This window comes from Phascolarctos cinereus, unplaced genomic scaffold (genome assembly GCF_003287225.1).
Source record: "Phascolarctos cinereus isolate Bilbo 61053 unplaced genomic scaffold, phaCin_HiC Scaffold_4;HRSCAF=312, whole genome shotgun sequence".
In the NCBI taxonomy this organism is placed as follows: Eukaryota; Metazoa; Chordata; class Mammalia; order Diprotodontia; family Phascolarctidae; genus Phascolarctos; species Phascolarctos cinereus.
This window is the reverse complement of record NW_027555847.1, coordinates 108432883-108457570: the sequence shown is the minus strand read 5'-3', so window position 1 is coordinate 108457570 and position 24688 is coordinate 108432883. Positions and strand designations below refer to the sequence as shown.

The window sequence follows — 24688 nt, the reverse complement described above, 5'->3', positions numbered from 1 at the left end:
GGACCCTATATTATTATAGTGTCCAAGCATGGCTCTGTGGAAGAATTAAGAAAATATATCCACTTCATTGCAGAGATGGGGTACTATTTGTGTGGGCATCATGTTTTATGAAAGATATTGATAAACCAGAGAGAATCCAGACAGACTCTGAGGATCAGTTCAGGAACTGGCTATGTTTACCCTGGAAAAAAGGAAGAATGGTGCGGGGGAGGGAAAGATAGGGGCAGAGATATGACAACATAATAACTGTATTTAAATATTTGATGGATTGTGTAGAGGAAGACTTGTAGTTGTTCTTTTTGTCCCAAGAGAGGAAATCAGGAGCAGTGGGAGGAAGTTGAAAAGAGGTAAATACAGATTAGAGGCTAGGAAAAACCTGATAACAGAGGTGTCCAAAAGCGTAATGTGTTGCCTTAAGAAATGGTGTGATCACCTTGCTTGGAGGCCTTTAAGCAGAGATTTGTTAGGTATGGAGAGATAATTCATGCATGTATGTTTATGAGTGTTCAGGGAGCACTGGTACCTCTGGTGAGAGGGCTTGCCAAGGCCTTTTCAAGTTTCCTCATTACCCTTTGGTGTCCTCCTGATTCACCCAACTCTCAACTCTAGCTCCAAGAAGCTGTAGCTAGTGCAGCGGCCATACCCTGGTAAAACTGTCTCAGCAGATGAGTTAAACCAGGTTGAGGGTAACCAACAGGCCTCAAACCTATTAGCGAATTATGTGGATGTCTACCCCTAGCTTGTGTAAACGACCTTCAGCAGAATGGGCAAATGAGAACAGTTTGTTCCAATGGCTATGAAGGTGGCTGAAGCAGATGCTGTTAAGCACTTAGAGCTTAGATATCAAAGACGCCAAGGTCATCTACTATATCCTGGACCATCTCTGATCATCTTGGCTTTTGTCCTGCCACTGGATTTACATGACTCTGAAGGTGAGAGTAAGGCTGACAGCTTTGTACAACGCTGCCTTAGAACTTAAATCCAATTCATGCAAAAGTCAAGACATCACCCCATGATATCATTGGTCCTCTTTGAAAACAAAGGATGAACAACAGTAACATGTATGTAATATAAAAACAAAATATTTAATTTATTGAATTTTATAAGCTAAAATTTTTTAAGCTACAATTTTAAGAAGAAAAATTGAAATTACTAAAGTTTTTCAAAGAAAAAGGAAGAGATGTGAAAATTTCCTGGTTGTGTAATGCATCTTTTAGGCAGTATCCTCTTAAGTAATAGCTTAAAAGCTTATGATCAACAAATTAGAAGGTTAAGCTGGTGGTCAGATTTATGTTTTTAACCTCATGATATGTTTATTGAATTGTTTTCCTTAGGGACAATAAGAATTTCCCTTAAGTTCTTTTTTTGTAAATTTTTTTAATTTTAAAAATTAATTTATTTTATTTATCAGCCATCACTTCCTTAAGCTTTTGAGTTTTAAATTTTTCTCCCCCTCCCTCCCCACCTACCTCTCCAAGACAGCATGCAATCTGATATAGGCTATACATATACATTTCTATTAAACATATTTTCACATTAGTGTTGTTGTAAGTAAGAATTAGAACCAATAGAAGGAACCACCAGAAAGAGGAAACAAAATATTATTCCAGACACCAGGTCATGTCTTGCTAGGTATTAAGTAGGTGGTAACTTTTAATAGTCTACAGTGATGTGTTGCACAGACTTCATTATTTCTTTACATAGTCTATATTGCGCACTATGTCCAAATTCCTTTTTTGAAGTTTCTGATGGTTGAATTGCCATCACACACTCTTCAGTTTTCACAAACAAATCTTCATGACTTGATCATTTTTTTGTGTGTGAGGCAGTTGGGGTTAAGTGATTTGCCCAAGTCACACAGCCAGTATTATGTGTCTGAAGTTGGATTTGAACTCAGGTTCTGGTCATTTTTTTGGTTAACATTTTGTTGGCTAAGTTAATGAAGATATTTCCTTTTGATTCAACTCTTAGATATTTATTATTTCATAGGCTTCTTCCAGAATCAAACTATTTGGGTTATAATTGACAAAATCAACAGTATATGGTTGTTTACAGCCTTTACTATTACTTGGTGAAGTGATGCTTTTTTCTAAAAGTATTTCAATAAGTTTTATAATCATCTATCATGTCTTCTAAACATGCCAGCTCAAACCTTTTCCTTTTAGGTCTTATGGTGGTAAGCCTTTTTTTTTGGTTCATATTTTTGGGGTTTTGTTAAGATGCTTTGCAAATCTGTCATGATTCCTTTTGTATTTCCAAAAATGTACATCAAGACTCTTATTGTATTGGTCTTTATTGCTTTAAAGATTTTCTTCTCATTTGGTTTTGATTTTGAGAAGTCCACAGGTTTTTTCTTGATATCTTTATCCCCATTGCGCCTTACATGGAATATAACAAAGTATTTGTTCATTCCACCTTCATCCATTGGATTAATATGACCTATGGATTGAAGCTTGAAGCTCGAGGTCTTTATTTTTCCTTGTAGTACATTAAAAATTGTATAGTTATTGAGTCCAAATGCCATTTTGATATCGTTGGAGAAAGAGTCCCTGAGGGGAAGATAATGTTTAATATGTTTTTCAAAGGAGCATAATTGCTTGATGTCGTTTATATGTATGAAGTGGTCAATATGATATCTCTAGTTGACTTGTTTAGTTTAGGAACCATATTGCTTCTATTTAGGAGAAATCATAATGAATTTATAGGTAGTTAGAATTGTAATTGAATTTAATGTAATGTTATGATTTATGTCAGTTAGTTCTGTCATTATTGTGTTGATGTCATGTTTTCAATACTAACCTATTTTCCATATGCACATCAAGTACTCTAGTGTTTCATATAATTGATTCTATTTTATATATTATTACTCTTGTATAAGTCATGAATGTAGAAGCGAATCAAAATCTTTCTGTAAAAGGTGAACAGAGACCTTCCTCTGATCTCCATGGGTGCCCAAAGGAAGAGTAGTAAGGGCCAGTCTGGGTGACTTTTATCAGTTGCAGCATAAGGCGACTTCTACCTCCTACCACCAGCCTGATCTCCCAGTCTGGTTTTGTTTTGTTTTGGCAATTAGGGTTAAGTGACTTGCCCAGGGTTACACAGCTAGTAAGTGTGAAGTGTTTGGTCTGAGGCTGGATTTGAACTCAGGTCCTCCTGACTTCAGGGCCGATGTTCTATCCACTGTGCCACCTAGCTGCCCCCTTGATCTCCCAGTCTGGATGTGGAGAATCTCTGGTGCAAAAAGGAGCAACCTTCCCTTTGACCTTAGATCTTCCATCTCTTGCTGTGCTGTGCTGGTCCCTTGAGGGAAGAAGAAGAAAAGTGGTGGGGAGTGAGATTTCAATTTTCCCATATCTCCTCTGGCTGCACTGCTCTGGGATTTCTGACTGAATTCTCCACTTTGTCCACCACTATGGGTACCTCCCCACCCCACAGCTTTTCAATTTCCTTTTGTGTGTTGGCTTGTCTCATTAGATTGTAAACTCCTTGAGGGCAAGGAGTATCTTTTTTTCTTATTTGTGTGCCCAGCATTTAGCATGTAATAGGTGCTTAATAAATGTTTATTAATATATTGGAGAGCATAGAGCTTTTGATGGAAATTGGAGAATTACCTGGAACATTGTGAAAATTCAGAGCCCTCCCTGTGTAAGGGAAGGCTTTGGAAGGAGTTTAGTGCTCCAAATTTCAGCTCTGTAGTCATAGGGGAGGTTTAAGTAGGGAGTTGAGAAGGGGTCGAGTGTCAAAAAACTGAGCTGATCAGCATGGTAATGAAATTTCAAGTATTCATCTTACCTGGACTCCTCTCATACTAGGAAATGTGTGTGTGTGTGTGTGTGTGTGTGTGTGTGTGTGTGTGTGTGTGTATGTGCGTGTATATATGTATATATATATTCTCCCTTAAACACCCTAACCACTGCACCGTGACCTCCATCTCAACTCAGCCACACACAAAGATGGTCATACTCTTGATTTTGCCATCACCCACAAATCCACTACTCCATGTTCAAGAATCCCCCAGATCTTCCGTATCTGATCATAATCAGTCTTTCTGTCTTTTCCTCTGCCTTCCCTTACCAATCCCTACTCTTCATCGAAACTATCACCTTCAGTCCCTCAACCACTTAGTTCTTTCCCAGGCCATACACCTTTATTAGCTACTCTCTTCTTTTCCCCTCATTTTTATCCGTTGGTGAATGAGCTCAACTCTGTATTTTCTTCTTCTTTTGAGTCCCTAGCCCTTTCATCATACACTGATTGTGCCCTGTCAAGCCTCAGCCTTCAATGACTATAACCATCCTACCTTCATTTTTACACATATGCTACTGAATGAAGGTGGAGAAAATTACACAATTGTTTGGATTGGTTCCACTACAAATTTATGATATGAAGTGTCCACTGATCCCTTATTGTTCCTCAGCAATTCTACTATATCCCTATATCTCTCATCAGCTCACAATTTCACTCTCCATAGCAACTCTTACAGATCTTTTCATCCCTCCTTAAATCTCCCATGGCTCTTTCTTCCTCCACCCTCTTAGCTGAGAAATTTGCCTCGTATTTTACAGAAAAAATCGAAGTCGTTCACCATGAGCTACCTTGTATCCTCTTTTCTTCATTTCTTACCACTCGTATGCCTTCTGCCCTTATCTTGTTCTTCCCTGTCTCAAATGAAGAGGTGGCCTTATCCTTATCAAGGATAACTCCTCTGCCTGCCCAAGTGATCTCATTCCATGCCATCTCCTTCAACAGATTGACCCCTCTGTCTTTCCCATGCTCTTACTTATTTTCAAGCTCTTCTTTTCTACTAGTTCATTAATTATTGCCTACAAACATGTCTTTATTTCTCCCACCCTAAAAAATTCCTTATATGATCCTTTCATTGTCCTAATATCTCTTTTGCCCTTTATAGCTAAACTTGAAAAGTCCATTTATAATAGGTGCCTTCACCTTTTTTTCTCTTATTCTCATCTGAACTCCTTACAATCTGGCTTCTGACCTCATTTCTCCTAAGTTACCAGTGATTTCTTAATTGCCAAATCCGATAGATTTTTCTTAATCCTCATTCTTCTTGACCTCTCTTTAGCCTTTGCATTATTGATCACCTTCTTATCCTTTATACTATTTTCTCTCTAGATTTTTGGGATACCATTCTCTCTTTTTTTCCTCCTGCTTATCAGATTGTTCATTTCCAATATCTTTACTGGATATTCATCTAGATTATACCCTCTAATGATAGGTCTCCCTCAGGATTTTCTCCTGGGCCCTCTTTTCTTCTGCCTCTATACTACATCATTTGATGGTCTCTTTATACCCTGTAATGATAGGCCTCCCTCAGGATTTTCTCCTGGGCCCTCTTTTCTTCTCCCTCTATACTACGTCACTTGATGGTCTCTTCACCTTCCCTAGATTTAATTATCATCCCCATGCTGATGATTCTCAGATCTACCTAACCTTCCCTAACCTTTTTGCTGATATCTAGTCTCACATGTTCAACTGCTTTTCAGACATCTTGAAATGGAGGTAGATATCGTAAACTCTGGTTTGGTCCAAAACCAAACTCATTATCTTTCTCACTAAACTTTCCCCTTCCTAACTTCCTTCCTACTGTAAAGACATCTTCCTAGTCATCCAGGCTCACAACCTAGATGTCATCTTCAACTTCTTACTGTCTCCCACACCCACACCCACACCCACACAGATACACACCCCCACACATCCCCACCATTCAGTCTGTTGCTAAGGCCTGTCAGTTTCACGATTTCAGCCTTGCAACATCTCTCAACCATGCCCCCTTCACTCTTCTGACATTGCTACCATCCTTGTGCAGGCCTTCATTACATGTCTGGACTATTTCAATAACATGCTGGTTGGTCAGCCTGTCCCAAATTTCTCCTCATTCCAATCCATCCTCTGTTTAGCCAACAACATGATTTTCCTAAAGCGCAGGTCTAGTCATGACACCTCTCTGCTCAGTGAACACCATTGGCACCCTTTCTCCTCCAAATATAAAATGTTGGTTTGACATTAAAAGCCTTTTATAACCAAGCCCCCTCCTACTTTTCCAGTCTTTTAATACTTTACTCAGACCATGTACTTTTCAATACAGTGACACTGGCCTCCTTGCTATTACTAAAACTCCATCTTTTTCTCTGGCTGCCCCCTATGGCTGGAATGCTCTACCTCCTCATCTCTGCCTCTTGGCTTCCATGGCTTCCCTTTTTTATTTAAAAATTATTTTCATTTCAGAGAACAAAGCAAGAATTTCTATAACACAGTAAAATAAAAAAGATGATTGCACATGGAACTGCAAATCTCTTTTATACAACTTGCTATTTTTTTCAAATATACAACAAAGTTCTCAAGTAAATTTCTTTTTTTCTTGTTTTTCTTCACCCTCCTGCTCTAGAGATGGCTACCATTAGACTAAAATAGGTGTGTGTGTGTGTGTGTGTGTGTGTGTGTGTGTATATATATGTATACATATATGTATATATGTATACATACACACACACACACACACATATATATATATATATATATACATGTCAAATTATTCTATATATACTTCTATTTATCAGTTCTTTCCCTGGATGCAGATAGCGTCTTTCTTTATATGTCCCTTTAATTTGTGTATTCATAGTAGTCAAAATGACTTAGTTGCTCAAAGTCATTCTCAAAACAATATTGCTATTACTGTATACAACTTTTTCTTGGTTCTGCTTACTTTTCTCTTCATCATTTCATGCAAGTCTTTCCATGCCTTTCTGAGATCATGAGTTCATCATTTCTTATAGCATAGTATTCTATCACAACCATACAACAGAACCTGTTCAGACGTTCCCGAATTGATCAGATTCCTGCAATTTCCATTTTTGTGTCACCACAAAGAGAGCTGTTATAAACATCCTATTCACTTACAGAGTTATAATCAGTATTTGTGAATTTCCCTCCATCTTATTTTTACTATTTTCTTTCTCATCCTCTCTTTTTACCCTATCCCTGTTACCTTGTCTTCTCCCCCACCCTCTCAATTCACACTTCACCCACTCCTCCAAGAGTCCTCTCATCCCCTACCCTCTACCCCCAAATCTTAATCCATGCACCCCTCCAAAAGTCCCCCATGCTTTCCCCTCTGCCTCCTAAATCCCAATCCACATACCCCTTTAAAAATCTCTCTCCCACCATGTCCCCTAGTTTTCTCACCTCTCTATGTGTTTAGAAGATTTCTATACCCCTCCAGATATATGCATTGTTTCCTCTTCAACCCAGATGAAAGGTTCCAACATTACCAGCCCTTCACCCCACTTGCCTCCTTTGTATGAGTTTTTCCATTCATAGGGCATGAGTGGAAATGGGGCATGCCCAATTTTTATAATATAATTTCTCCCTTTTACCTTTTCCTACCCAGTTTTGTTTTTTAGAATCAGCCCATTATATACAATTCAGCCCCAAACTGCCTTAATAATGATGACAGTTTTAAGAATATTAATAACATCCTCAGTTGATAAATGGTCAAAGGATATGAACAGGCGGTTTTCAGATGAAGAAATTAATGCTGTCTATAGTCATATGAAACAAATGCTCTAGATCACTATTGATTAGAGATGCAAATTAAAACAACTGAGGTACCATATCACAACTATCAGATTGGCTAACATGACAAAACAGGAAAATGATAAATGATGGAGAAGATGTGGGAAAATTGGAACACTAACGTGTTGGTGGAGTTGTGAGTTGATCCAACCATTCTGGAGAGCAGTTTGGAGCTATACCCAAAGGGCTATAAAACTGTGCATATCCTTTGACCCAGACCACTTCTAGGGCTGTATTCCAAAGAGATCACAAAAATGGGAAAAGGACCCACATGTGCAAAAATATTTATAGCAGCTCTTTTTGTAATGGCCAAGAATTGGAAATTGAGGGGATGCTCAACAATTGGGGAATGTCTGAACAAGTTGTGGTTAATGAATGTAATGTAATACTATTGTTCCATAAGAAATGATGAGCAGGCAAACTTCAGAAAAACCTGGAAAGGCTTATATGAATTGATACTGAGTGAAGTGAGCAGAATCAGGAGAACATTGTGCACAGTAATAGTAACATTGTGAGATGACCAACTCTGATAGACTTAGCTCTTCTTAGCAATGCAAAGATCTAAGACAATTCCAAAAGACTCAAGGATGGAAAATGATGGAAAATGCTATCCACATCCAGAGAAAGAACTATGGAATCTGAATACATGTGGAAGCATACTATTTTCTCTCTCTCTCTTTTGTTTCTTCTTTCTTGTGGTTTTTACCTTTAGTTTTAATTCTTCTTTACAACATGACCAATGTGGAAATGTGTTTAATATGATTGCACATGTTTAGCCTATATCACATTGCACACCATCTTAGGGAAGGAGAGAAAATTTAGAATTCAAAATCTTATGGAAGTGAATGTTGAAAACTAAAAATAAATAAATTAATTTTAAAAAAGGAAATCCTAACTGTATTTCCACAATATTTAAATTTTTTTTCTTGTTGCTTGCAATATTTTCTCCTTGAGAGTTTTGAAATTTACTATGACATTCCTGTGTTTTCCTTCTGTGATCTCTTTTAGGTGGTGAACAGTAAATTTTTTCTATTTCTACTGTACTCTTTTGTTCTAGAACTTTAGGGCAGTTTTCCTGAATAATTTCTTGTAATATTGTATACATATTATTTTTTCGATCATAACTTTCAGGTAGTCTTCCTTTAAGTTTTAACTAAAATCCCATTTTCTATAGAAAGCTTTTCTTGACCTCTCTTAATTCTAGTGCTTTCCCCCTTTCAATTATTTCCTATTTTGCTTATTGTCTCCTCCATTAGGTTGTGAGTGACTTGAGGGCAGGGACTGAGTTTTGCCTGTTTCTATTCCTAGTACTTAATATAGTTCCTGGAACATAGTAGGTGTTTAATACATATTTATTGAATGACTGAAAATTAACAAAGGCAATATATATGTTATGGGGCTTTGTGGCAGTTTCTTTAATAGTTACACAAATCAATAATAAGTTCCTCTTACACTGTTGGGACTTTTTCACATATATTTTTTACTCTTCAGCATATTATTTGCTTGTTAGTGTTTATAGATTATATTTTAATTATACAAGCTAGAAATACTTTGTATGGAATACATAAACATATAATTGTCTTTATTTGGAGAGTTGACTCAACTTTTGATGTTCTCAACATTTGGTAGTAGATATGTGATGCCTTCTGTTAAGAAAAAGTAAGATTAGGCTTAATTCTTAGAGGAAATTGGCAAAATACTCTGTTAGTAATTGAAACATTTGATCTGATAATTTTGAAAATAATTCCAACCCACTGTTTTCCAATTTTGCATTGGTTAGAATTTCAGTCACCTCCCTTGACATGACTTTTCATTATATTCATTGTGCATAAACTCTTTGTTTCTTGTTTGATACACATCATCAAATCAAGTCAATAAGTCTATAAGTTTCTATAATGTGCTAGGTACTATATAGGCCTTGGGGATTAATAAAAGGGCAAAAATGGCCCCTGCCCTTAAATTCTCACAATCTCATAGGGGAGACAACATGCAAATACATATGTACCAATAGTGTATATATATGTCTGTATATGTATGTATTTCTATATATCTATATGATATAATCAGCAGAAGGATCATTAAGGGGAATTGAAAAAGACTCTGTGTAGAAGATGAGATTTTAGCTGAGACTGAGGGAAGCTAATAGATAGAGATGAAGAGGAAGAGATTTCCAAGCATGGAGATCAGGCAGTGAAAGTTCAGTGTCAGGAGATGGTGTCTCTAATGTGAAGAACATTAATGAGGCCAGTGTCTCTTATTTGTAATGTATATTCAGGAATAAGATCTAAGAAAACTGGTGAGTTACTGAAAGGTCCAGTTTATAAAGGTCTTTGAAAAACAAACAGAGAAATTTATATTTTATCCTGGATTTTATTAATGGTGGTGAGGGAAGTGATATGGTCAGCACAGAAGATCGCTTCAATATCTAACTGGAGGATAGAATGGAGTGAGGTGAGACTTGTGGTGGGTACACCAATCAGAAGGCTACTGAAATAGTCCTATGTGTGAGGTGATTTTGGCTAGCACCTGGATGGAAGTAGTGTCAGAATATAAGAGGGTATATAAGAGAGTCATTTCAAAGGTAGAATTGAAAGGAATTGGCAATAGATTGTATGTGGGGTGGTGAGAGAGGAAGGAGTCATGGATGAAACTTGTGGGGAGGACTGGGAGGATTATGGTATCCTTGACAGTAATAGGAACTTTGGGAAGAGGGGAGGGGTTTTTTTTTGGGGGGGGAAGGAAGATTTTACTTTTAGTATGTTGAGTTCAACATGTCTATAGAGTATCCTATTCAAGATGTCCAAAAGGCAGCTGGTGATGTAAGACTGCAGGTTAGTAGACAGGTCAGGGCTAGATGAGTAGATTTAGAATCATGTATATAGAGATGATAATTCAATCCATGGGAATGGGTAACATCACCAAGTGAATATTATAGAGGAAGAAAAGAAGAGGGCCTAGGACCTGGGGGACAGTGCTTGGCATGCATAACCTGGATAAAGATACAGCAAAGGAAATTGAGAATTGAGATTTAGAGATTAGATAGTGAGGAGACAGGAGGAAGCAATGTCACAAAAACCTAGAGAGAAAAGAGTATCAAGGAGAAAAGGGGAATCAGCAGTGTCAAAGGCTGAAGAGGTCAAGAGGGATGAGGGCTGAGAAAAGGACATAACACTTTCTTGATAATTAATTAATTTATTTTTAGTTTTCAGCATTCACTTCCCTAAGATTTTGAGTTTTAAATTTTCTCCCCCTTCCCCAAGACAGCATGCAATCTGATGTAGGCTCTACATATACATTCATGTTGAGCATATTTTCCCATTAGTCATGATGTAAAGAACAATTAGAACTGATGGGAGAAACCACAAGAATGAAGCAATAAAACAAATCGACAAAGGAAAAGGAGAGCAAATAGCATGCTTCCATCTGCATTCAGACTCCATATTTCTTTCTCTGGGTGTGTATAGCAATTTCCATTGTGAGTCTTTTGGAGTTGTCTTAGATTCTTGCATTGATGTGAAGAGCCAAGTCTGTCAATGTCAGTCATCTCATAATGTGTACAATATTCTCCTGGTTATGCTCATTTCACTCTGCATCAGTTCATGTAAGTCCTTCAAAGTTTTTTTTGAAGTCTGCCTGCTCATCATTTCTTATAGCACAATAATAAATGTAATATTCCATTCCATTACATACCACAACTTTTTCATCCATTCCCCAGTTGATGAGCATCCCCTCAATTTCCAATTCTTTTTTTTTTTTTTTGGCTAGGCAGTAGGGTTAAGTGACTTGCCCAGGGTCATACAGCTAGTAAGGGTTATATGTCTGAGGCCGGATTTGAACTCAGGTCCTGAATCCAGGGCCTGTGTTCTATCCACTGCGTCACTTGTCTGCCCCCTCAGTTTCCAATTCTTGGCCACCACAACAAGAGCTGCTATAAATATTTTGGTTCATGTGGGTCCTTTTTCCATTTTTATGATCTCTTTGAGATACAGACCTAGAAGTGGTGTTACTGGGTCAAAGATTTTATAGTCCTTTGGGCATAGTTCCAAATTGCCCTCCAAAATTGTTGGATCATTTCACAAATCCACCAGCGACGCATTAGTGTTCCAATTTTCCCACATCTTCTCCAACATTTATTATTGTCCTGTTTTGTCGTGTTAGCCAATCTGATAGGTGTGATGTGGTATCTCAGAGTTGTTTTGATGTGCATTTCTCTAATCAGTAGTGATTTAGAACATTTTTTCACATAACTATAGAAGCCATCTGAATACTTGGTTATTACCTCATCAGTACTCGCTGCTGCTGTGGTTCCTTTCTCCCTTTGATTGGAGAGGGTAGACTGTAGAGAACTCCTCCAAGACTACTAATTTGATAAGGGCACTTCAGTCAGCCATCTCTTCATTTCAAACATGGCTGCATTCCTCTAGACTTCATCAGGTTCCATTGAACATCATCATCCTTCAAGATCACATCAGTTCTGAAACTCATACCTATTTAATACTTCCTGTCCATGCAGCCCTTCTCTCCCTCTGATTGGAGAGGGTAGAGAGTGGACAGTGAAGGGCTTCTCCCAGATCCTTTATTTATTATGCATCTCTTCATTTCCTACCTGCCTGAACTCCTCTGGACTTTATCATTCTCCTCCTTCCCCAATTCTTCATGTCTAGTACTCTTCCCTCCTTTTCAGCTTCTTTTTGTTACCTTCCAGCATTGGGATTGTGAGCTCCTTGAGGGCAGGCAGTGTTTTTTGCTTTATTTTGTATCTCCAGCTCTTCACATGGTGCCTGGCACATAGTAAGCACTTAATAAAAATGTTCATTCGCTTAGTGACTGACGAGGAGGTGAGGCCATGAAGCAGTGCTTTGTGAATGGCCTCAACTTTTTTCAGTGAAGGTTCTCAAGTAAACAAGGCAGGCAGATGCTATGGGAGATTTGAAGAAAGATAAAAAAGTTTTGGAGAACTTATATGGTGAGTAGAGTAGAAATCAATTAGAAGCAACTTGCCTTTTTCCTTGTGTTTCATTTCTTGCATGCATTTAGATTATCTGATATTTTCCACATCTTTCTCCTTCTGGGTATTCATTCTCTCTTGTCCCTGATTTTTTTTTAAATTTGTCTACCCTCTATAGTGAAAATGTTGATTGATGTTGAAATGGTTATTTTGTCCTGTATGCTGCCTTGACTCCTTTAATGATCGTAATGTTGACTTTTACTTTCTGTTGATGTTTAAGGAAAATTATAATTTCTGATATTATTGCTTTTTACCTTTGTATTTTCTTGGATTTAATTGAGCAATATGATATAAAAGTTTTCTATTCCATGTACCAGCTAGATATTGGTGTAATTTTACATTATTTTCCCATAGATCTTCAATAGATCTTCACTCATTTCAGTTATGGTGTTGGACACTTACCCTTATTAGTATTATTAGTATTCCCTGATAGCTCTACCTTTCTTCCTGTGGATGGCATTTTCTGCTATATATAAAATACTTTTTAGAGGACCTGCAATGTTTTTACACTTTTTTCAAGTATTGTAGAAGAATTAATTTATGGTTTCAGTAGAAACTAGCTTTTTTATAATACCCTTTTTCAGTACTAATTGGATTCATGGCTCTCAAAAGTGAAAGAGTTCTTTGGAATTTCATGCCCATACCCTTTTCAAAGTCATTTGAGACCTTATTGCTGTTTTTGTCCTCTGCTTCATTATTCTAGTTTGTCTTAACTGATCTTTTTCAATGACCTAAATTGCTTCTAATTTTCCCTCTTTAGGTTTTAGAAATGTCTCAGTTTCATATTTTCTGTATTCAGAGATGTAATTGTTTTTTTTATTAATGCCCTATGTGAGTTTGCAATACATTGTTGTATGACTTTAGAGCTGAAGATATCTTTGAAAAAAAAAATGGTATGAAGCCCTTGGCAGTAGCTGGTAAGATGTTTCCAGTTTTGTTGTGAATTTTTTTCTGGCATGTAATGAAAAGATTCACATCTTTAGTCAATTTTGTGTGCGCTTGTGGTAAGATATTGGTATTTCTAATTTCTTCTGGCACATTATGCATTTTTATAATACCAAAACACTAAGAAACACCATTGAATCCATTGTCTTTCATGTTAAGTTAGTCATCACAATGGTTTTGAATATGATCAGTCTGTAACCTTATATTGTCCTGTGTGTTACTTTGAATTTTAGAAACATTTACATCATTCTGACTGGGATGCTAACCTAGTGGAGGCATCACCAGATCGCAGTAATCCCAATAGTCTCATTCCTCCTAGGTTTTTACAGGTTCTATAAAAATCTTAGGGCATTATTCTTGCTAACATTCCTTTACTTTGCCTCCTTTTCATTACTCGTGGACAAGGGATTTGACTTTATCCGAATTATTATTAATATTATTTTCTGAATGTGCAAGAGAGGCAATGTCATGTAGTAGAGAGGAGAACTGGCGTCTAAGTCAGAAAGACCTGGATTCAAATTCTACCCTTGAACCATATGGTCTTTTAACCCTGGGCAAGTAATTTGACCTCTCAGTGCTTTAGGCAGTTCTCCAAATCTGTCATTTGAGGGGAAGTTGCCTAGTTGAATTGGTAATGGGAAATTCTTCACCTGGAATTTCCCTAGTGAAATCACAGATCTATGCCCTATATCCTGTTATGTACATATTGTATCACTAGGGAGTCACATTTTGGTACTTTTCCAAAATGTTTTATTTTAACTCAGAAACAGTAATACTATAGGGAAATCAAGTGAATTCATTCTACTATTTCAACATGTATAAATAATTGTATTAAAAATTAGTTGATATATACAGAGTATAATATTTGACATGAAACCTTTTGAAGTCTAGGCAACATTAAAACTTCAGTTTGAAATGTAAACTGTTGCCATCTAAATGGCAAAGATTGTATCATCAGAGCAGTAGGACGAAAAAAGACCTCTTTGCCTTATTGGATTTTCTCATTTTAAAATTTCTATTCTTGAAGTTCATGAAATGTTATATCCTTGTTAAAGTACCCTTAAATCATGTGTACTTAAAAAAACGAACTGAGTCTACAAACTTTTAGAAAAGCTTTTACGAAGTGATACTTACTCCAAAGATACGGTGGTAATAGAAGTTATAAACACAACTTGGTGATAGTGGGCTGAAACTTAATGCGATTTCTTTTTTTTTTATTGTTGATAGTTATTGCTACCTATTGTCATCTTCTTTTGTTAATAATAAAGTCTGCAATTTAAAAAAGCCTTTGTTTTTCTCTCTTCTTTACAATATCTTGAGAATCAGTTCATCAATGCCCTCAGAGCTGTCCACCTACAGTGTAGAACTCATCTGTATATGTTTAATCTAACTTCTTTCTTTTCTATAGAAAAAAAAATCATTTTACCTCCTTTCAACTTTTCTTTCCCCTGTTTAAAAAAGAAGAAAAAATTCTTTGTAGCAAAAAAGCATAGTCATAAAAAACAAATTTCCATCCAGAAAGATATATATCATTTTGCAGCCTAAGTCCATCATCTTTTGTCAGGGGTTAGGTAACATCATTTGTCCTCTGGATTGTCATTGTGTTTATCAGAGTTTGTAAGTCTTTCAAAATTGTATGTTTTTACAATGTAGTGGTTATTGTATAATTTGTTCCTGTAGTATTACTCACTTCATTCTGCATCAGTTTCATACAAGTCTTCCCAGGTTTCTCTGAAATCATACTCTTCACTGTTTCTTATTGCACAATAGAATTCCATTATAATGATATACCAAAATTTATTCAGTCATTACACAATTGATGGGTATACCCTTAGATTCCATTTTTTTTTTGCCATAGCAAAAAGAGATGCTAGAAATGTTTTGTATATATTATTCCATTTTCTCTTTCCTAGATTTGATTGGGGCATAGGCCTAGTGCTGGGACCAGTGGTATGTACAGTTTATTTTAAGGTATAGTTCTAAAGACATTCCAAATTGAACCAACTTGCAGCTCCAAATAAGTGTGTTAATATGCCTGTTTTCTCATAGCTCCTTCAACACCTAATGTTTTCAATTTTATCAACTTTGCCAACCTGATGGGAGTGAGGTAGAATATCAGAGCATTAATTTTCATTTCTCTAATTTTTAGTAATTTAGAACATTATTTTGCTGCCGATAGCTTGAATTTCTTTCTTAGACAACTGCCTATTCATATAATTTGACTGTATGTACACTGGAGGAATAGTTCTTATTCTTATGAATTTGAATCATTTCCCTGTATTCTTGGAAATGAGACCTTTATCAGAGAAACTTCTGCTAAGATTTTTTTGAGAGAACTCCTTCCCTTCTAATTCTGGTTATATTGGTATTTTTATGTAATTTAATATAACCAAAATTGTCCATTTTATTTTCTGTGAACCTTTTTATCTCTTGTTTTATTATGAATTCTATCCATAGATTTGAAAGGTGAGTTCTTGTTTCTCTAGTTTGTTTGTGATGTTACCCCTTATGTCTAAGTGATGTGTCCCTTTGGAGATCATCTTAGTGATGATTTCCAAAGAAATCTGTATCTAGTTGATCTGTAGTTTGTTTCTGCCAAACTGGTTTCTAGTTTTCCCAAACAGTTTTATTTTTTATTTTTTTCCAAAAGTGAGTTCTTATTCCAATAGCCTTGATCTTTGGGTTTTATCAAACACTAAGTTACTGTGTTCATTAGCTTTTATATAAGTGTGTATCTAATGTTTTCCAGTGATCAATCTCTGTATTTTTAACCAATTCTAAACAATTTTTGATAATAAATACTTTATAGTATAATTGAAGATCTGATACTGTTTGGCTCCTTTCTTTCTACTTTTTTTCTGCATTATGTCACTTGAGATTTTCATCTTTGTTCCTATGTGAATTTTGTAATTACTTTTTTAGATCTATGAAGTAATTTTTGGTAATTTGTTTGGCATGACATGGAATAGCTAAATTAGTTTTGGTAATATTGTCATTTATATTGTATTGGTTCACCTATCCTTGAACAATTCATATTTCTTCAGTCATTTAGGTTTATATTTCTGGAAGGAGTGTTTTGTAGTTATAATCATAGAATTCCTGCATGTGTCTTGGCAGATTTTGTGTATTCTGTAGTTATTTAAAATATAATTTCCCATTCTTTTTCTGTTGTGGTTTCTTGGTAACATATAGAAATGCTGATGATTTATATATTTATTTTATATTTTACAACTTTGCCAGTATTATTTCATTAATTTTTTACTTAACTCTAGGGTTTTCTAAGTAAGCCATTCTTGCATCTGCAAAAAGTTGATTTTCTCTTCTGTCTGATTGTGGTTATTCCCTCCTTTTTTTTGTATTATTGCTAAAGATAGACTTTCTGTATCACATAGCTGTGGTAACAATGCTCCATAAAAGGCCACTGAAGAAAGGGTTAAAAATTAATTGGAGGCTAAATAACAATACTAAGGAATTGGTGGATCAAGGAAGAAATCATAGAAACAATGGAAAATTTCATTAAACATAATGATAACAATGAGCCTTGCTTTACATCTGATCTTATTGGATAGATCTCTAGTTTATCCACAGTACAAATAATGCTGGCTTCTGGTTTTAAATAGATGATCATTTATCACATTAAAAAAAGTTTCGTTATTCCTATGTTTTATAGTGTTTTTTTTTAATAGGAACGGGTGTTATATTTTGTTAAAAGCCTTTTCTCAATATATTGATATAAACACCTAATATTTTTGTTATTAATATGGTCTATTATATTAATGTTTTTCCTTAATATTGAACTAACTTGCATTCCCTATATAAATGTAGCCTGGTCATAGTGTATTGTCTTTGATATGTTGCTATAGCCACTTTGCTGATATTTAAAATTTGTTTGTATCAGTATAATTTGTCATCAACATAGTCCCCAGAATTATAATTTAGTACTTGTGGAGTTTAAACTGTAATTCTTAATCCTAGTATTACAAAATACCTGTATATCTTCAGTGTCACAAAATGTCACAAAATAAAAGATATGTTAAAATAACACTTGCTATTCTTTACTCTTTCAATTTAATTTTTTTTATAACAACAAAAAAGGTCACTGATATTTATGAATGGTTGTAGAAACTAGATTAAGGGAAAAATGAAGTTGGAGGTAGCAGGTCTTGGGTATAAGAGTGAATACTTTCCTCTCATATTCTAGCCAGTGGCAAGAAAAAAAACTAACCCCTTACCTAAAGAGAAATATTTTACTCTCATCCCCATGCTACTGATAATTGTGGCCCATGGCTATGAACTAAACCATTGTTTTGGACTATATTACCAATGAGAATTAGACAGTAACAGCAATGCTGTAATGATGACCAGCTATGAAAAACCTGGTTGCTCTAATTAATGTAATGATCTAAGATTGTTCCAGAGAACTCGTGATGAAAATATTCTATCCATCTCTAGAGAGAGACTTATGAGGCAGCTAGGTGGTGCAATGGATAGAGTGCTGGGTCTGAAGTTGGGAAGACTCATCTTTCTGAATTCAAATCTGGTCTCTGACATTTGCTAGCTAACTCTTGGCAAGTCACTTAATCCTGTTTGCCTCAGTTTCCCCATTTGTAAAATGAGCTGGAGAAGGAAATGGCAGACCACTCCATTAACCATTCCAATGCCAAGAAAACCCCAAATGGAATCCTGAAGAGTTGGACACTACTGAAAATGACTGAAAAACAATATGATGAAAAAATTATGTCCACCTCCTGAGAACTTATGAACACTGAGTACAAATTGAAGCATAATTTTCTTGCTTATTTTTCTTGTTTTCTTGTTTTAATATGGCCAATATGTAAATATGTTTTGCATGATTTCACATGTGTAATTAATATCATATTGGTTGCCTTGTTTGTGGTTTTGGGCGGGGGTGAGAGGGAAGGAATTTGGAACTCAAAATTTAAAAAGAAAAGAATGCTAATAATAAATAAGTAATAAAATTGAAATATATTTTAAAAAGAGTGCCTTGTGCCTTGTGATATTACAAGGAAAAAAAACTAGACTGAAGAAAATGACAAGATCAAAAAACAAGTGAAGGTAACATGAGAGATAGCATGTGCATATATGTATGCATATAACAATATGGACAAAATTTTACTTGATGTTTACATCTTCAGTACAATTACACACTAATACCTCAAGTCCTGATATGCCATACATAAAACATATATGTTGATATTACCTGTTATACACATAATATATGACATAAATACTATAAAATTACCTGAAAAAAAAAACAACGGGCATATATCTACAGAATGGTGTGTTTCTGTGTGTGTATGTATGTATGTGTATGTTTTAAGGGTATTGTTTAGTTGAAAACATTTCTTCTTGAGACATAATTAATCTCTTAATATATAAGTAGGGGGTTGACTGCAAAGCAATTAAGAGTTCACCTTTATGTTCCCTTATCCAGCTGCTGCCAATCTGTCCATTTTATTCCCCCAGGTTTCCTCTAATTTTTTGTTTATTCAATTTGAACTTCTAGAATTAGTTTGGAAGAGGATTTTGGCTTTTATTGTGACTGAATTCACTTATAATATTCTTCTCATTTTTTCTAAAATTTGGCATTAGTTTTGAGTAGGGGGCTAACCTGTATGAAGACTTGAGTCCTAGTCTAATGCAACCTCTGCCAATTTTTGTTAAGCTTTGATATTTTCCTTGTTGGATTGTGAATTTTAATGCTACACTTTGCTATTTAGAGTCAAATTCCATTTTGTAATCAGCAAAGTCAAATGTGTGACAATAAGGTGTGGTCTCCTACAGAGAATGATTTATGAAAGTCTGTTTGTCTCCATCTCCTATTTTCATCAAGGAAGCCCTTGATATATATGTAGATCATTTTCATAAAGATGAGAAAGGAAAAAATAGGGATCAGTAGTTTGATATTCTTATAATTGCACTTAGGGAAAATGATATTATTTATGATTTTTCTATTCTTTTGGAATTTTTTTCTTCACAAAGATTGTCTTCTCCAACATGATTATCTTCATGTTCCACTTTGTTGCTTCTTGTATGCTATGTCAACTTAATGTATGGCATGTCAGGACTTGAGGTATTAGTAGTTGTACTGAAGATGTAAACATCAAGTAAAAGCATTTACAGATTTGGTCCATTTTTCTGTTTTCCTCCTGTCAGTTTAATCTACTAATCCTCGTAAAATAATATGGTTCGATTGGCTGCTACATCACTATTCTTGTCAAAGTTTGAGATCTTTCATGAATATGTTAAAGTTGTGCAAGATCTGATGATATATAATTACAGGTAAAACACTATTTAATGACTCCTGGCTTATTAATATCAAGTGGAAATAGACTAGAGAGACTTGCCATTGATATGGAGAATGTCTTCCTGTCCAGTTAAATGAGGGCTTCTTATTTATTTTTAATTTAAAAAAATATTAATTTATTTTTAGTTTTCAACATTTACTTCCATAAGATTTTGAGTTCCAAATTTTCTCCCCCTCCCTCCCTTCTCCCTACCCCAAGATGGCATGCAATCTGATATTGGCTCTACATATACATTCATATTAAACATATTTTCATATTAGTCATGTTGTAAAGAAGACTTAGAACCAATGGGAAGAAGAGGGGTTCTTTTTATATGATAAGGCTCTCTTTGCAGATGATACTGTGCTAATTGCAACCGTACCTAAAATATTATAGGACCTTTTAAAATGAGATTATAGGATCATGGTATTGTAGATTCCAAGGATTGCTCAAATTGTCTCCAATGGATAAAAAATGCTTTTGGTCCAGACCATGCCATGTAGATAGATGTCTAGCTCATTGAGTTAGTATATCAATGCGTACAACTTGGGTAGGCTCTGAAGATGGATGGTGAGTTTGACTCATACTCGAAAAGAAGTAAGAAAGTAAGCTGAATTGTATTTGGGAAATTGTGTAGTGCTTCTCACAATTACAGACTACTTCCTGATGTAACATAAATGTTGTCCTAGTGATGCCATATGGAACAAATCTTGGACCATTTTAATCTCCAGTAAATGAAAAATATCAAAGATTAAAAAGATGATGGAGAGAACCATGCTGGGCACAAATAGTCCATAGCCTATTTCCATTAATGTCCTACATGCAAGGGGTATCTTAAGGGATATTGTTGTAGAAATGTATTGGAAAAGGAAGGGTCCTGGTCTTATGGTTAGAATGAGATGGACAACCCAAGCGTTGCACTAAAAACTGCCTAATGTACAAAGACATAGAGGAAGACTTCTAGTTCTTTGGATCCTCAGTGGAGTATCCAAGTAGCCATGAGCCATTTTCAGAGGATGAGAAGGCATGGATGGCTTGTAATCTTGCACCATTGGAGGAAATTCTCACATCAGTGAGATCACTAAGGTACTGCTATATGAAAGTATATTGAAAGCTTTAGTTATTAGAGATTAGAAACTCAGCTAGGATTACACAGTATTTAGCAGAAAAAATAAATTGAAATCTAAATCTGATAATATTTGTTTCTTCTTCAGCTACTCCTTGATTCTTAGGCCAAAAAACTTCTGGGAAATAGGGGTGAATTGAAAATAATTAAAAGGTGGTGTTTATATTTCAGATTTCTTTTCATTTAAATTGAGAAAAGTTTGGGAATTTATGTGTTTTTGACCTAGAAAAAGAATGATAATGTACTTGATATAACAGTTTTCTTTTTTATTGATGTGCTGGGGAACTTCAGGGTCTATATTTTGTCTCTTTTTCCTGTTATCCCCTTTACTCATCTCGTCTCTGGCCCCAGGCAGATGAGAATGTAACCAAAAGAAAGAAGGACCTGGGTGTCAGCTTATCTGGTATAGATAAGCATGTGCTCTCTCCTTTTTCTGTGCCAGCAAGGAACAAGGATCCAGTTCCTACATTTGAAAATTTAAGCCTTTTTTTTGTCTGAATGAAATATATTCTGTGTAAGAAAGCCACTGCAGGAAGCACAGTTACTATTTGAAGCAGGAATTTTAAGTAGTGAGAGATAAGAAGTGACAGACATTATTCAGAAAAAAAATTTCTTTTCAAAAAAACATTTAGTAGTTGAAGTTGATATAGCACTTTCTTCACAATAACCTTGTGAGGTAGATAGTGTAAATATTATTCTCATAAATATTATTTATAGATAAGAATGTGGCTCAGAGAAGTGAGACTTGAACCTAGGTCTTCCAGCAGTGTGCAGTGATCTTTTCACTATATGTCATGCTGCTGTGTGTATGTATAAATCTAGAACATTCATGAGTACTGTATAATTCCAGTATTCAATATTATGTGGAGTCTTTTTTACAGGCTTTAAAATCTTTCAGACTTTAAGATCATAGTCCATAAAGAGAAAGTAGATTGGTTCCCTTTTGTGTTATCATGTATGTTTTTGTAGTGTTTTAGTGCTTGTATTTCTTATAAGAAGAAGGAATGGTTGGCAAAGATTTTAATGTCTTATGTGTAACAGGTATTGAATAAATGTATATTCTTTTGTCTTATGACATAATTCTCATTAATTTTTCTTATTAATGCCTTTTATTTTTTGTAGAAATATCAAGAAATTGCTGAAAAAAATGTGGAAAAGTCAGCCTTTATGGAAAAATCCAATGAACAGTTGATTCTTGAAAATTCACAGTGTAAAAATATGTTAGCTGAGACTCAAAAGGAACATACATCCCTACTGGCAGCATGTGCATTAATGTCTGGTGCTTTATATCCTTTATATAGTCGGTCATGTGCCTTGTCAACACAAAGAGACTTTCTCCAGGATCAGGTTAACACGTACGACGTGCTCAAACAGGAAATTAGAACTCTGGTTCAGGCTTTGTCTGATGTAGAAGAAAAGAAGCAAAATGAAGCCAAGTTGAAGAAAAAACATTTCAAAGGATTAATACGTGTATTCCGGAAAGGTGTTATTGTTGTTTTGGCAGCAAAAAGACTTCAGATTCTTGGCCAAAAGTGTGGCTCTCTTTTTACATGGATGGAGAGCTTCAAAGAAGGCATAGGAATCTTAGTATGTACAGGAGAACCCAAAGAGAACTATAATTTGCCAAGTAAGATAACTAGTCCTTTCCCTTATGTACTTTACCTGTAAGTAAAGTATAATCTATGAATATTCCTAACAATTATTTGAAAACTATTTGAAAAATACAAGAATAGAACAATATATGCATATGTACATGTTTACATATGTTAAAATAGACCTCAAATATTTCTTGTATATGAAGAGATAAAAATGTTGACTAAGTAGTATTTGTCCCTTTGTAGTATGTTAAACATTATTATTGTTTCTTTGATGAGCCTTGCTACATTTGAATTATGTTTTCATAGAAAGTGGAGTAATACACAATTTGCAAAATTCTTCTTCATTTATGGTAATTTTACATTTTACGAAGTAATTTCAGTGAATTAAGGAAATCCAGATAATTTTCCCTGTGTAAAATGTCATCTAGGCAATTTATGTATCAGTTTAATGTGTCCTTATTAAAGTAAAAACTACTTAAAAATCCAACTTGAATTTCCCAGCTAACAATGTATTTGAAAGCATTTTTAGAGGAAAAAATAAACACTACCCTCCCCCTAGTCCCTCAGCTTTTAAGAGACCTCTTACACAGCAACTTAAGTGCTAAGAACCTTTTTTTCTTTGTTCCCATCCACACCTTTTATGAGCTCATTTAATATTGAACACATAAATAGTATGTACCAACAGCATCTAAAATTTCTTGGAAGAACTTTACACACTTGGAAAAAGTTATGTCTAAAATAGCTGAATATCACAGTAATATTTAAGTATGAATTTTATCATATTAATGACATTTCACATTGGCTTTCTCTTTATGCCAGGACATCGAACAGAGCAGATGCGTTGTCTTCAAGCGGTTAGTTGGCTTACTAGTTCTGAACTTCTTGCTGCAGTAATCAGTTCTATGGCTGAGTTACAGGAAGTGGTTTGTAAAACAGGTAATATATTTTCATCTACTAGAAAAATCTTTTTTAAAGAAAATGACCAGAAATGCTTTACATTGCAAATTTCAATATCCTCTTTTAGTTACAAAATATTTAATGTGTTTGTCTTTCTCTAAATGCATAAGGATATGTGTTTACCAAGGCATGTGTAAATTAATTGATAAACTACAAAATACTAAGTTGTTACTTTTTATTGTTATGGGAAATTAAATATTACTTCAACTTGGTATTAGATAATTCAATTAAATGTCAATTCAACTCAAATTAAGTCAGTTTAATAATCTTATTGTGTTTTCCTACAATACTTGATTTTCCTGATGGAAAGGACAAAAAATTTTGTTTTAACTCTTATCAGCTTGCTTCTCATGTGTCCTTACATACATCTTGCAGTGTTTATTTCTGTTATTATTTCTTTTCCTGCATTTCTACTCATAGCTCTAATTTTTAGAAGACGATGAATTTATCACTTAACTAGCAATCAATTTTCTTTTAAATTTCAGCAATGTGTTTTTACATGCATTTATAGTTTAAGTAGAATCAAACTACATTGCTGCTCATTTTCACTGACAAATCAGCTTCAGTCAGCAGTTCTCAAAGTTGTTTGCAGTTGTGTCTATAAAACAAATTATTAATCTAAAATATATGGAGTAGATTCATTTTATTGATATGATTATTGATTTTTAATTATTTTAATTTCAGAGGTTTATAGGTTTTTCCATATTTGTCTTTGTCTTTTTTTGATATCTTTTCTTTATATTTTTTGTTTACCTCTAAAAAGTAATTTCTTTTCAATTTATGGTATTTGTAGATAAATATCATTAAAAAAACTTAATAAGAACATTGAATATGACATTTTTGATGATGATTTTCTCATTTGCATAATCAACTATCACATTGAATTTGCTTTTGCTTCTAATTTTTGGAGAAAGTTAGATTTATTACTTAGCAAATAAGAATTATTAAGAAATAGCAAATGGGTCCTTTTAAAAAGACTGTCATTCTATTATTGTCTTTCTCTATATGTATATGCTATACATATACATAGGTGATATATAGATTATATATATTATGAATATATAGTTGATATATTCACATTATGTTTCTATATTATGAATATATACACACCTATAAAGGCATTTCCAAAGTGATAGTTGTGAAATTGTTTTGA

General features: G+C 34.7%; 1 protein-coding gene across 5 annotated transcripts in view; it reads left to right on the top strand.

The window, feature by feature from the left end:
* The window catches only part of CCDC171 (coiled-coil domain containing 171), a 501148-nt gene that overhangs the window by 189615 nt on the left and 286845 nt on the right, over positions 1-24688 (top strand). For all 5 annotated transcript variants that reach the window (XM_020969724.2, XM_020969718.2, XM_020969719.2 and 2 more), the window contains 2 exons: positions 22103-22607; positions 23398-23514. In XM_020969724.2, the coding sequence (XP_020825383.1) occupies positions 22103-22607; positions 23398-23514 (622 nt within the window). The remainder of the gene's footprint in view (positions 1-22102; positions 22608-23397; positions 23515-24688) is intronic.